The sequence below is a fragment of the Pristiophorus japonicus genome, chromosome 3, assembly GCF_044704955.1.
Source record: "Pristiophorus japonicus isolate sPriJap1 chromosome 3, sPriJap1.hap1, whole genome shotgun sequence".
Classification (NCBI taxonomy): domain Eukaryota; kingdom Metazoa; phylum Chordata; class Chondrichthyes; family Pristiophoridae; genus Pristiophorus; species Pristiophorus japonicus.
In genome coordinates, this window is record NC_091979.1 from 83,861,270 (window position 1) to 83,875,468 (window position 14,199).

The window sequence follows — 14,199 nt, forward strand, 5'->3', positions numbered from 1 at the left end:
TGGCCTTGCTGGGCTGTTGGGCGTGATGGGTTCGATTTCCTGGTCCGGCGTGGTGTCATTGGTCCTTTGGGTGTGTGTTGTGGGCTCAAACAAGGTGGTGTCTGCTGTGGGTTGTTAAGGCAGTCTGTGAACCGCAGCCTCGTTTGGTCCAGGTGCTTTCTGCAAATTTGTCCATTGTCGAGGTTGACTACAAACACCCTACTCCCTTCGTTAGCTATCACCGTGCCCGCGATCCATTTGGGACCATGTCCATAGTTTAGCACATACACAGGGTCATTCAGATCAATTTCCCGTGACACAGTGGCGCGACCATCGTTTACATTTTGTTGCTGCCGCCTGCTCTCTACCTGATCATGCAGGTTGGGGTAAACCAGCAAGAGTCTGGCTTTAAGTATCCTTTACATGAGTAACTCAGCCGGGGGCACCCTTGTGAGCGAGTGGGGTCTTGTGTGGTAGATGAGCAGTACTCGGGACAGGCGGGTTTGGAGTGAGCCTTCTGTGACTCGTTGAAGGCTTGGTTTGATTGTTTGTACTGCCCGCTCTGCCTGCCTATTGGAGGCTGGTTTAAACGGGGCCGAGGTGACATGTTTGATCCCATTGCGGGTCATGAATTCTTTAAATTCGGCACTGGTGAAACATGGCCCGTTGTCACTGGCCAGTATGTCAGGCAGGCCGTGGGTGACAAACATGGCCCTCAGGCTTGCAATGATGGCAGTGACGATGCTTCCCGACATTATTTCACATTCAATCCATTTTGAAAAAGCATCCACCACCACCAGGAACATTTTACCAAGAAACGGGCCCGCATAGTCGACATGGATCCTTGACCTTGGTCTGGAGGGCCAGGACCACAAACTTAGTGGTGCCTCTCTGGGCGCGTTGCTCAACTGAGCACACATGCTGCATTGCCGTACACAGGACTCGAAGTCAGAGTCGATACCGGGCCACCACACGTGGGATCTGGCTATCGCTTTCATCATTACTATACCCGGGTGTGTGCTGTGGAGATCCGAGATAAACGTCTCCCTGCCCTTTTTGGGTAGCACTACGCGGTTACCCCAAAACAGGCAGTCTGCCTGAATGGACAGCTTGTCCTTTTGCCGCTGGAACGGCTTGATTAGCTCTTGCATTTCAACGGGGATGCTGGCCCAGCTCCCATGCAGTACACAGTTTTTTACTAGGGACAGCAAAGGAACTTGGCTCGTCCAAGTCCTAATCTGGCGGGCCGTGACAGGTGATTTATCATTTTCAAACGCTCCCATGACCATCAACAAGTCTGCGGGCTGCACCACCATCAACAAGTTTGCAGGCTGTGCCATTTCCACCCCCGTGGTGGGCAATGTTAGCTGACTGAGAGCATCTGCACAGTTCTCGGTGCCTGGCCTGTGGCGGATGGTATGCTGATAGCGCGAATGCCCATCTTTGTATGCGGGCTGAGGCATTAGTATTTATCCCCTTGTTTTCAGCGAACAGGGATATGAGGGGCTTGTGATCAGTTTCCAGCTCAAATTTGAGGCCAAATAGGTACTGATGCATTTTCTTTACCCCGAGCACACACGCTAATGCTTCTTTCTCAATCATGCTGTAGGCCCTTTCGGCCTTTGACAAGCTCCTGGAAGCATAGACAACAGGTTACAACTTCCCCGCAAGGTTAGCTTGTTGTAATACACACCCGACTCCGTACGACGACACATCACATGCTAGCACAAGTCTTTTACACGGGTTATACAATACAAGCAGCTTGTTGGAGCACGAAATGTTTCTGGCTTTCTCAAAAGCAATTACTTGGTTTTTTCCCCATACCCAGTTCTCATCTTTAAGCAATAACACATGTAGGGGTTCAAAGAGGGTGCTTAACCCCGGTATGAAGTTACCAAAGTAGTTGAGGAGTCCCAGGAATGACCGCAGCTCTGTAACATTCTGTGGCCTGGGCGCGTTCCTGATAGCCTCTGTCTTGGCGTCTGTGGGCTGAATGCCATCCGCCGTGATCCTTCTCCCCAAAAACTCCACTTCTGTTGCCATGGAGACGCATTTCGACCTCTTCAGCCGCAGCCCTACGTGATCCAGTCGCTGGAGGACCTCCTCCAGGTTTTGTAGGTGCTCGACGGTGTCCCGACCCATGACCAATATTTCGTCCTGAAAAACCACCGTGCGTGGTACCAACTTGAGTAGGCTTTCCATGTTTCTCTGGAAGATCGCTGCAGCTGACCGAATTCCAAATGGGCATCTGTTGTAGATGAACAGTCCCTCGTGCGTGTTGATGCAGGTGAGGCCCTTCGAAGACTCCTCCAACTCCTGCGTCATGTAGGCCGAAGTCAGGTCAAGCTTGGTGAACGTCTTGCCTCCTGCCAGCGTCACAAATAGGTCGTCTGCCTTGGGTAGTGGGTATTGGTCCTGTGGCGAGAAACGATTAATAGTTACTTTATAATCGTCGCAAATCCTAACCGTGCCATCATTTTTGAATACTAGAACAATCGGGCTGGCCCACTCGCTGAATTCCACTGGGGAGATGATGCCCTCACGTTGCAGCCTGTCCAGCTCAACTTACACACTCTCCCTCATCATGTGAGGTACCGCTCGCGCCTTGTGGTGAATGTGTCGTGCCTCTGGGACCAAGTGGATCCGTACCTTCACCCCGGAAAAGTTTCCAATGACTGGCTCAAAAAGGGAAGGAAAATTGTTAAGAACCTGGGTACATGACGCCTCATCGACATGTGATAGCGCTCGGATGTCATCCCAGTTCCAGCAGATTTTGCCTAGCCAGCTCCTTCCAAGCAGTGTGTGGCCATCGCCCGGGACAATCGAGAGTGGCAGTTCGTGCACCGTGCCCTCGTAGGTGACTTTGCCCATGGCGCTGCCCAGGACAGTGATAAGCTCTTTGATGTACATTCTCAGTTTCGTGTGGATGGGGCTCAGGGCTGGCCTGAGTGCCTTGTTGCACCACAGTCTCTCAAACATCTTTTTACTCATGATGGATTGGCTAGCACCAGTGTCCAGTTCCATGGCTATGGGTAAGCCATTCAATTTTACGTTTAGCATTATAGGTGGATATTTCATTGAAAATGTGTGCACCCCGTGTACTTCAGCATCTGCCTCCTCTCTCTGAGGCTCGAAATTGCTTTGATCCACCATGGACCGATCTTCCTCTGCCACATGGTGGTTAGCAGGTTTTGCAGAGCTTGCAGCTCGTCTGCAAGCTCATTGGAGGTGCCCATTGTTCCACAGCTCTTGCAAACATACTCTTTGAAGTGGCATGAATAGGCTGAATGGAAGCCTCTACAACACCAACAAGGTGTGAATTGCCTTGCGTTCATCCTTTGTTGCGGACTCTGAGTCATCTGGGTCACCTCAGACCTGCTGACAGTTGCAGACTCGTGGTTTCTGCCCTGTACATTTCTGCTCGCAAAAACAGTTCCAGTTAATTTATGAACATTGCTTGCACTTGTGTGCTGAGAGATTTGTTTGGTGTTATCACTGGTGGACATAAACGCCTGTGCTATCGCAATGGCCTTACTGAGGGCCAGTTTCTCTACAGTCAAAAGTTTTCATAGGATGGTCTCGTGGTCAATGCCCAGTAAAAAAAGTCTCTGAGCATTTGCTCCAGGTAGCCATCAAACTCACATTGTCCTGCAAGTCGCCTTAGCTCGGCGACGTAGCTCGCCACTTCCTGACCTTCAGATCGCTGGCACGTGTAGAACCGATACCTCGCCATCAGCACGCTCTCCCTCGGATTAAGATGCTCCCGAACCAGTGTACACAGCTCCTCATATGACTTATCTGTGGGTTTCACCAGAGCCAGAAGATTCTTCATGAGGCTGTAGGTGCCCCGCAGACCATGAGGAGGACCGCTCTCCTTTTTGCAGCGCTCCCTTCTCCGTTCAACTCGTTGGCTACAAAGTACTGGTCTAGCCATTCGACATAGACTTCCCAGTCCTCACCCTTCAAGAACTTCTCCAGGATTGCCCACAGTTTGCTGCATCTTTGCATTGGATTCGTATTCTCGTCACCAGTTATTGTGTTCCTAACACAGATGAGACTGCACACAGTGAGGTTAAAGTAACAATGATCTCAGTCTTTATTAAGACACTCCAGAGTGAGGAACAGGCCTTAGGGACCGGCTTATATACAGTGCTCCCAAGGGATGCTGGGATCCCTTGGGACTTCAGGGGATGCACTCCCTGGTGGCGGAACATGGGAGTGCATGCTTTACAGATACACAACAGAGTTCAACAAGGCAGTGTAAGCTATGGTTCTCCTGAATAGATTGTGACATTGATTTTATTATGTATTTAACCCCTTGTAATCTGTATTACACTACCACCAGAGGGCCTACCTGTTGGAGTCCCAAGGGATCCCAGCATCCATTGGGAGCATGGTATATAAGCAGGCCACCCACAAGGTACCTGCACTCTTGAGGCTTATTAAAGGAGCTAAGGTCACAATTGCTCATTGTACACAGTACTCAGTTTCATCCTTTATTATGAATGCATCAATTGGTGACGAGGTAACGAACAACCGCGCGAAAATGCGAACAACAGTTGGTATCCTGGAGAAGTTCTCAGATTGGGAGGCCTTTGTGGAGAGACTCGACCAATACTTTGTGGCCAATGAGCTGGAAGGGCCGAGAACGCTGCCAAACGAAGGGCGATCCTCCTAACTCTCTGTGGGGCAACAACCTATGGCCTCATGAAGAATCTCCTCACTCCGGTAAAACCAACAACTAAATCCTATGAAGAATTGTGTACGCTGGTCCGGGAGCACCTAAATCCTCAGGAAAGCATTTTGTGGTGAGCTATCGGTTCTACACATGTCAACGGTCAGAGGGCCAGGAAGTGGTGAGCTATGTCGCCGAACTAAGGCACCTCACAGGACATTGCGACTTTGAGGGATTCCTAGAACTAATGCTTAGGGACTTCTTTGTACTAGGCATTGGCCATGAGGTAATCCTTCGCAAACTGTTCACCGTTGAAACTCCGAATCTAAGTAAAGCCATAACGATAGCCCAGGTATTTATGTCCACCAGCGACAACACCAAACAGATTTCGCAGAGTAAAGTAGTTTCGGCCAATACTGTGCACAAAGTAACGTCATTTTCGAGCAGGAATATACATGGCAGAACGTACACGCCGGCTGCTGCTGCCCGACCTCAGATGACCCAGAGTCCACCATCAATCGTTAATGTGAGGCAGTTAACACCTTGTTGGCGCTGTGGAGGTGATCATCGGCCCCATCAATGCCGCTTCAAGCACTGTGCGTGCAACAGTTGCAGAACAATGGGACACCTCCAGCAAATGTGCAGGCGAGCTGCAAACCCTGCAAACCCAGCAAACTCTGCAAACCCAGCAAACCACCACGTTGCAGAGGAAGATCGATCCACTGTGGATCAGGCTGAATTGGAGACTTGTAGCGAGGAGGCAGAAGTGTACGGGGTACACACATTCACCAGGAAATGTCCACCAATAATGTTGAAAGTTGAACTGAATGGAATTCCAGTATTTATGGAACTGGACACTGGTGCGAGTCAGTCCATAGTGAGTAAAAAGATCTTCGACAGGCTGTAGGGCAACAAGGCACACGGGCCCAAGCTCAGCCCCATTCACACCAAACTAAAGACTTACACCAAGGTACTAATCCCTGTAATTGGCCGTGCAGAAGTTAAATTCTCCTACGATGGAGCAGTACACGAACTCCTGCTGGGGATTGTGTTAGGGGATGGCCCCACATTGTTTGGCAGAAGCTGGCTAGGAAAAATCCGCTGGAACTGGGACGACATCCGAGTGCTTTCGTCCGTCGACGATGCCTCATGTGCCCAGTTTCTGAGCAGGTTTCCATCATTGTTCGAGTCAGGCATTGGAAGCTTCTCGGGGGTGAAAGTGCAGATTCATTTAGTTCCCGGTACGCGACCCATCCACCACAAGGCACGCGCGGTACCATATATGATGCGTGAGAAAGTGAAAATTGAGCTGGACAGGCTGCAGCGAGAAGGCATCATTGGCTGGTGGAATTCAACGAGTGGGCCAGTCTGATTGTCCCGGTACTTAAAGAGGACGGCACGGTCAAAATTTGCGGGGACTATAAAGTAACGATTAACCGTTTTTCGCTACAGGACCAGTACCCGCTATCCAAGGCAGATGACCTATTTGCGACCCTGGCTGGAGGGAACACGTTCACCAAGCTGAACCTGACCTCGGCCTACATGACGCAGAAGCTGGAGGTGACTTCAAAAGGCCTCACCTGCATCAACACGCACAAAGGTCTGCTCATCTATAACAGATGCCGGTTCGAGATTCGGTCGGCCACGGCAATCTTCCAATGGAACATGGAGAGCCTGTTAAAGTCGGTTCCTCGCACCATGGTTTTCCAGGATGACATACTGGTTACAGGTCGGGACACCATTGAGCACTTGAAGAATCTGGAAGAGGTTCTTAGTCGGTTGGATTGCGTGGGGCTCAGGTTGAAACACTCGAAATGTGTTTTCCTGGTGCAGGAGGTCGAGTTCTTGGGAAGAAGAATTGCAGCAGACGGCATCAGACCCACCGACGCCAAGACAGAGGCCATCAAGAACGCGCCGCGACCACAGAACGTGACAGAGCTATGGTCGTTCCTGGGACTCCTTAACTATTTTGGTAATTTCCTACCTGAGTTAAGCGCCCTGCTAGAACCCCTACAGGCCCTACTGCGCAAGGGCGACAACTGGGGATGGGGGAATTCACAAGAGGCTGCCTTTAAGAAAGCCAGAAATCTGTTGTGATCAAACAAACTGCTTGTCCTGTATAACCCTTGTAAAAGATTAGTGCTAGCTTGCGATGCGTCGTCATATGGGGTTGGGTGTGTTACAACAGGCCAACAAATCGGGGATTTTACAACCGGTCGCTTATGCGTCCAGGAGTTTGTCCAAGGCCGAAAGGGCCTACAGCATGATTGACAAAGAGGCTCTGATGTGTGTTTATGGGGTAAAGAAAATGCACCAGTACTTATTTGGCCTCAAGTTTGAGCTTGAAACTGACGACAAGCCGCTCATATCGCTGTTCTCTGAGAGCAAAGGGATTAACACCAATGCCTCTGCCGCATCCAAAGATTGGCGCTCATGCTGTCGGCATACAATTATGTAATCTGCCACAGACCAGTCACAGAGAACTGCACATATGCTCTCAGTCTGCTACCATTGTCCACCACCGGGGTGGAAAGGCACAGCCAGCGGACTTGCTCATGGTAATAGATGCATTCGAAAATGAAAAGTCCCCCGTTACGGCCTGCCGGATCAGGACCTGGACCAGCCAGGATTCTTTACTGTCCTTGGTAAAAAACTGTGCCCTCCATGGGAGCTGGTCCAGGGTCCCAGCGGAGATGCAGGAGTCAATTAAGCCGTTCCACAGGCGCAAAGAGGAAATGTCCCTGCAGGTGGACTGTCTGTTGCGGGGCAATCGTGTGGTCTTGCCCAAGAAAGGCAGAGATACGTTCATTTGTGAACTGCACAGCACCCACCCAGGCACTGTAATGATGAAAGCCATAGCTAGATCCCATGTGTGGTGGCCCGGCATCGACTCATATTTAGAGTCATGCGTGAGCCAGTGCAACACTTACTCTCAGCTGAGCAATGCACCCAGAGAGGCACCGCTAAGTTTGTGGTCATGGCCCTCCAAACCGTGGTCGAGGATCCACGTGGACTATGCGGGCCCATTTCTAGGCAAAATGTTTTTGGTTGTTGTGGACCATTACTCAAAATGGATTGAATGTGCAATAATGTCTGTAAGTACATCCACGGCATTATTGAAAGCCTACAAGCCATGTTTGCCACGCACGGCCTGCCTGATGTCCTAGTCAGCGACAGTGGGCCGTGTTTCACCAGTACTGAATTCAAGGAATTCATGACCCGCAATGGGATCAAGCACGTCACATGTGCCCCGTTCAAGCCCGCATCCAACGGCCAGGCAGAACGGGAAGTTCGGACTATCAAGCAAAGTTTGAAACGCTTGTCGGTGGATCCCTGCAGACCCGACTATCTCGAGTGCTGCTCAGCTACCGCACCAGAACCCACTCACTCACTGGAATTCCCCCAGCCGAACTGCTCATGAAAAGGGCACTTAAAACAAGGCTCTCTCTTGTCCACCCTGATCTCCATGATCACGTGGAAGGCAAGTGGCATCAACAAAGTGTGTACCATGACTGCGCAAATTTGTCACGCGATATTGAGGTACAGGACCCTGTGTTTGTACTCAATTATGGACATGGTCCAAAATGGCTCGCTGGCACGGTCATACTGGGGGGAGAGTGTGGGGGGAGGGTACAAGGGGGGGAGTGCAGTGGGGAGTGCGGGGGAGAGTGCGGGGGGGGGGAGAGTGTTGGGGGGAGAGTGCAGGGGGGGGAGAGTGTGGGGGGGAGAGTGTAGGGGGGAGAGTGCGGGGGGGGAGAGTGCGGGGGGGGAGTGCAAGAGGGGAGTGTGGGGGGCGAGAGTGCGGGGGGGAGTGCTGAGGGGGAGTGCTGGGGGGGAGTGCAGGGGGATAGTGCGAGGGGGTGTGCGGAAGGAGGAGTGCGGGAGGGGGAGTGCGAGGGGGGGATTGCGGGGGAGAGTGCGGGGGATGTGCGGGAGGGGGAGTGCAGGAGGGGGAGTGCGGGGGGGGTGCAGGGGGGAGTGAGGGGGGCTGCAGGGAGGAGTGAGGGGAGTGAGGGGGGAGTGAGAGGGGAGTGAGGGGGCGTGTGGGGGGGAGTGCGGGGGGAGCACAGTCGGGCAGTGGAATCCGACATGGAGGTCCTGTAGAATTTAACAGCAGGACCTCATTATAAGTTTTTTCTTTCATTTCCCGCCCGGCAAATTAACAGGCTGACTGGCTGCCGGGTGGGAAAACCAGCGGCAGGAGACCACCATTTGGGATGTTCCCCGGTAATCGCAATCGCGGGGCAGGCTACAGATCGGGGGTTGGGGTGGGGTCACCAACTGCGGGGGAGGCTACAAATTTGGGGTTCGAGGGAGGGGAATGTCGTGGACCGCAGCTGGAGCTAGGAAGAGACCGTGATTGGCAGAGGCGAGGCCGAAGGCTTCATTTAGGCTCCTGGGGGGAGCTCCCCTGCTCCTCCAAGCCCACAAGATGTGCTATAAAAAGGACTTACTTTTGGAGCCAGCAGCTCGCGCCTCCCATTCACCACCAGATTTCCGGAGCCCTGGGAAACCCACGCGGCAACTATTACATTTAAATCAGGTTCCCAATTGTACTGTGGGAGCCAAATTTAAATATGATAAAGAATGGATTAACTATCCACGCTGAATGATCATAATATTGTTAAGTTTTCAGTCATTTTCTTCTCGATGATTGCATTTAAAATGATATCTTTTTTTAACAGAACAACTTTAAAGGAGAAATTAAATTCATAGACTGCAAATTTACATATCCTTCTCGGCCGGACTTCCAAGTTCTAAATGGCCTTTCAGTTTCGGTTGAGCCTGGGCAGACACTAGCTTTTGTTGGCAGTAGTGGATGTGGGAAAAGTACCAGCGTGCAACTGCTAGAACGATTTTATGACCCTAATCAGGGGAAAGTGGTGAGAGAATATATTCTGTTCCAAACTGTTGTGTTTGCTTGTAAACATCTTGCTTTAACAACGTCCTTTACTTCATTAAGTCCATTATTTTCTGTTTCATTCATTTCAGCTAATTGATGGCCATAACACGGAGACTATAGACCCTGCCTTCTTAAGATCTAAAATTGGAATAGTGTCCCAGGAGCCTGTGCTTTTTGACTGCAGCATTGCAGCGAATATTAAATATGGTGACAACAGCCGTCAAGTCAGTATGGATGAAGTCATTGCAGCTTCAAAGAAGGCTCAGCTCCATGACTTTGTGATGTCATTACCAAATGTATGGTTTGTTATATTCTAGAGTTAGAATTGAAATGATTCTTGCTATATAATGTGCTCTGGTCAATGGAACTTCTGTAATATGAGATCATTAGAATTGTGTAAGTGTCATGTATGTATGCTGGGGTTTACTAGCCACCAGGTGGCGCCACTGTCGGAGGTTATTGGGCTGTGCGCACATGTGTGCGGCCCAGGTATAAAAGGCCAGCCATCTTGTAATGTAATCACTTTAGGCCCTAATAAAGTAGAGTCAGGTTTGTACCTGTTCGGAGTTTACAACGTTCAGTCTATTGAGTTATTGCATACACACAATAGTAAGAATAGCTGCAATTTGCCCTGATGGCTCAGTTGATAAAGTCAGTATTAAACTAAGCCATCCCAATAAGGAGGCAGTAAGTTCAATTCCTAGTATATGTTGAGTTAGTTGATCACAGCTGGGATGGTTTCAGAGGCAGTGCAGTTGACCTCAGTTTTCCTGAACTAGAAAGAGGAAAATCATCCAGAGTTCCTGCTCCTGATTCTTTCCTCAAAATGGGCATGTGTGGGCATCAGGTGAGGACTGGATCGGGCTCCACTATGAAGAATTCTAAAACAATCATAATCAAGTACTTCACAAATGTTGAGTTGACCAAATTATTGAAAATTATTATTGTTTTGTTATAAATAATATTACAGCGTTATATTCTGGAATGGTTTTAAATGCTCACATCTGGTATAAAATGCTCATAACTCCTAAAAGTTCAAACACATTGCTTTATGTATACTTTTGTATTGTTTCACTCAGAAATATGAGACTAATGTGGGTGCCCAAGGTTCTCAGTTATCACGTGGACAGAAACAACGTATTGCTATAGCTCGTGCCATCGTCCGGGATCCAAAAATTCTTTTACTGGATGAAGCAACATCTGCACTAGATACAGAGAGTGAAAAGGTATTAATAAGGAAAGTATTGGTATGACTGGTTATGATTGGTGTCATGTATCCTACATGGCTACTGTTGGTACTATCACAAGGTGTGCCACCAGAGGGCACAGCAGTGGGAGACTTGTAGGTTACCTGTACAGGTGTGCCTGGCCTCGTATAAAAGGCAGGCCACCAGGTGTGATCCTTACTCTGAAGTTAACAAATAAAGGACTAAGATCACTATAGTTCAAGTACAACACATTGCCTCATGGAGTCATTAGTAGAGCATCTAAGGACACAACAATTGGTATGACACAAGTTCCAGGCAATGACTATCTCCAACAAGAGAGAATCTAACCAATGCCCCTTGATATTCAATGGCGTTTCTATTGCCGAATCCCCCAATATCAATAGCCTGGGGGGGTTACTATTGACGAGAAACCTAACTGGACCAGCCACATAAATACTGTGGCTACAAGAGCAGATCAAAGGCTGGGTATTCTGTGGCAAGTTTCTCACCTTCTGACTCCCCAAAGCCTTACCAAGGCACAAGTCAGGAGTGTAATGCAATACTCTCCACATGCTTGGATGAGTGCAACTCCAACAACACTCAAGAAGCTCAACAACCTCCAGGACAAAGCAGCCCGCTTGATCAGCACCCCATGCACCACCTTAAACATTCACTCCCTCCATCACAGGCGCACCGTGACTGCAGTGTGTACCATCTACAAGATGCACTGCAGCAACTCGCCAAAGCTTCTTCGACAGCATCTCCCAAACCCACAACCCCTACCACCTAGAAGAACAAGGGCAGCAGGCACATGGGAACACATCACCTGCAAGTTCCCCTCCAAGTCACACACCATCCTGACGTGGAAATATATTGCCGTTTCTTCATAGTATCTGGGTCAAAATCCTGGAACTCCCTCCCTAACAGCACTGTGAGAGTACCTTCACCACGCATACTGCAGTGGTTTAAGAAGACGGCTCACCACCACCTTCTCAAGGGCAATTAGGGATGGGCAATAAATGCTGGCCTTGCCAGCGACACCCACATCACAGGAAAAAAATCTAAAAAAAAGATGGCAGATATCTGGAGATATGTTATAAGGCTGTAGTACACCTAAAAGGCTGAATGAGCTAATTATTTTGTCATCAAATCATCCATCGCAAAAAGATGTGTTATAGTCTTCAGCACACTTTGTTATCTTTAAACTTCTATCTTTTGTTTCAAATCATTTCTTTGGAATTCCATTTTCTACTTCCACAGTCAATTTTTTTTTCATAACCCATATTTTAATTGAGCTTTGTGTTACGTAGCATGAAGTGAATAGCTTTTATATGATTATTGAGTGACTGTGGATCGGGATATATACATAAATACAACATGTTCATTATTTTTGACAGCAATAGATGCCACAGGAATTTAATTTGTATATTGCTCTCTAAGTAAAAGTCTAATATTATGACCTGTATTACACTTTAAATCTGCATGTTATACTAAAATCTGTCACACTTAAAGATGAACCTAAATAATCAGAACCTCTTTGATTACTCATTCTGATTTGCTCAAATATCCCATTACTATCACTACCAATAAGGAACCCAAGGGCCAGTCTTTCACTTGCTGTCCACCTGATGTTGGATGGATCTGAGGCAGGCAGGGATGAGTTAGGACTGGAAAGTTGAGCAGGGAGTTGTTCTGCCAGCTCCCAGCAGCCTGCCACCATTTTCACCAGAAGTGATGGCAGGTGTTGAGTACAATGTTGCTATGGAGGATGGAGGGAGATTTAAGATTCTGTCTTCCTTGCCAGTAATTTTGCCTTCAGCTGCGCCAAGGACAGACGGCACTGTTTTGCTGCTTGAGCGGCCCAAGGTCTTCAGCAGCAATATTCCACACATATCTCAGGAGTGGGCTCATAGGTGGGAATTCTTCTGGGAGGCCACCAAAATTGTACAGACAAACCATATAAAATTAGCCAGGATTAGCATTGAGTCATTTGGGTAGATAGCATTCCCACCCTACTGGCTTGTTTCCAATCAAGCAGCAAAATCCAGCCTAAAGAAGCAACTGACATAAAACCAACCAATCAAATCGCTCAAGTAACTTTTCAAAGTTGTTTTGCTATCATGTTGTTTTTTACCCCTAAAATTAAATTTATAATAAATTCATTAAAAATCTATAATAATGCTTAAAGAGAAATCACTACACATATCCATTCACATTGATTGTTTGAACTCCCTTTAATAACTTTCCGTGTACAAATGTGCTCCTTTCTCTGCGACCTCTATCTTCCTGCCAGTATGTTCTGGTCTCTGCTGATGCATTGGGCACAGTGTAGCTCAATGCTTCTCTTGGAGCCTCTGTGCTTGCATGACCTGCCTATGATTTTTATTGCTAGAAATGTTTGCTATTTAAGATGGCACAAACCCAGCCTTTGCCATATGAGTTCCACCACATTGCCCCTCCCAGTATCTATCAGTATTTCAAGTGTATTAATTATTGTACAACAATATGTTCGCACGTTGTTTGATAACACTTTAATGCATTCTCTTGAGTTTAGATTGTCCAGGCTGCTTTAGATGAAGCAAGACAAGGAAGAACCTGCATTGTGATTGCACATCGGCTGTCAACCATTCAGAACTCAGATATCATCGCTGTCATGTCTCGAGGACTCCTTGTTGAACAGGGAACTCATGAGGAACTAATGGCTGTTAAAGGAGCTTATTATAAACTTGTTACAACTGGTGCTCCAATCAGTTAAACAGCTTCAAACCAAATTCACACTGTTTATTTAGGCAAGTTGCTTTCCAAATGACCCTTGAAACCTTGTTCGTCCAGTTTTTTTGCCATGCAGTCCATGGGTTAACTACAGTAATATTGTAATAATATATGTGTGTATACTGTAATTTTTATGCCTGCTTGTTTACAAGTAGAATTTCTTCATTTTTATATGTCAGCAAAACAATCATTGCACATTCCTTTAGCTTTGCTAGTGTGAGCTACGAAAATGTGATTTCTCTGCAGTATCAGTGACTTTAAATCAAAGCTGTGTATCTTCAGTAAGTGAAACATTACCTTGAATTAATTAAAAGTGTGTTTATAATATTGTTTGGAGAATTTACAATATATTCAATGAATTGCAGAATTATCTTTAATATATCATATTTTCCAAGTTAAAATGGCTTTTTTGAATTAGAAATACAAATTATGGTATTATTGTCCACAAGCAGTTTTATTAACATATAAATCTTATATTTACTTACTTGGTTTTATTCTTACCTACCCATTTGTAGCTAAAATAGCTCCAATAATGGCTTCTGTTCTTGTCCCCACACCACTACCTCTGGAGTCCTCTTTGCCCCTCCTCTTCCTCACTTATATCCTTGGTGACATTTGAAGATATGGGATCAGCTTCCACATGTACACTGATAACACACAAC

The 14,199-nt window shown here is 47.7% G+C and overlaps 1 protein-coding gene across 1 annotated transcript in view; it reads left to right on the forward strand.

The window, feature by feature from the left end:
* Positions 1–13,520, forward strand: part of LOC139254081 (bile salt export pump-like) — a 111,831-nt gene extending 98,311 nt beyond the window's left edge. The window contains exons 25-28 of the mRNA XM_070873630.1: positions 9,340–9,537; positions 9,647–9,853; positions 10,637–10,783; positions 13,320–13,520. Of these exons, the coding sequence (XP_070729731.1) occupies positions 9,340–9,537; positions 9,647–9,853; positions 10,637–10,783; positions 13,320–13,520 (753 nt within the window). The remainder of the gene's footprint in view (positions 1–9,339; positions 9,538–9,646; positions 9,854–10,636; positions 10,784–13,319) is intronic.
* The last annotated feature ends 679 nt before the right edge of the window (positions 13,521–14,199 follow it).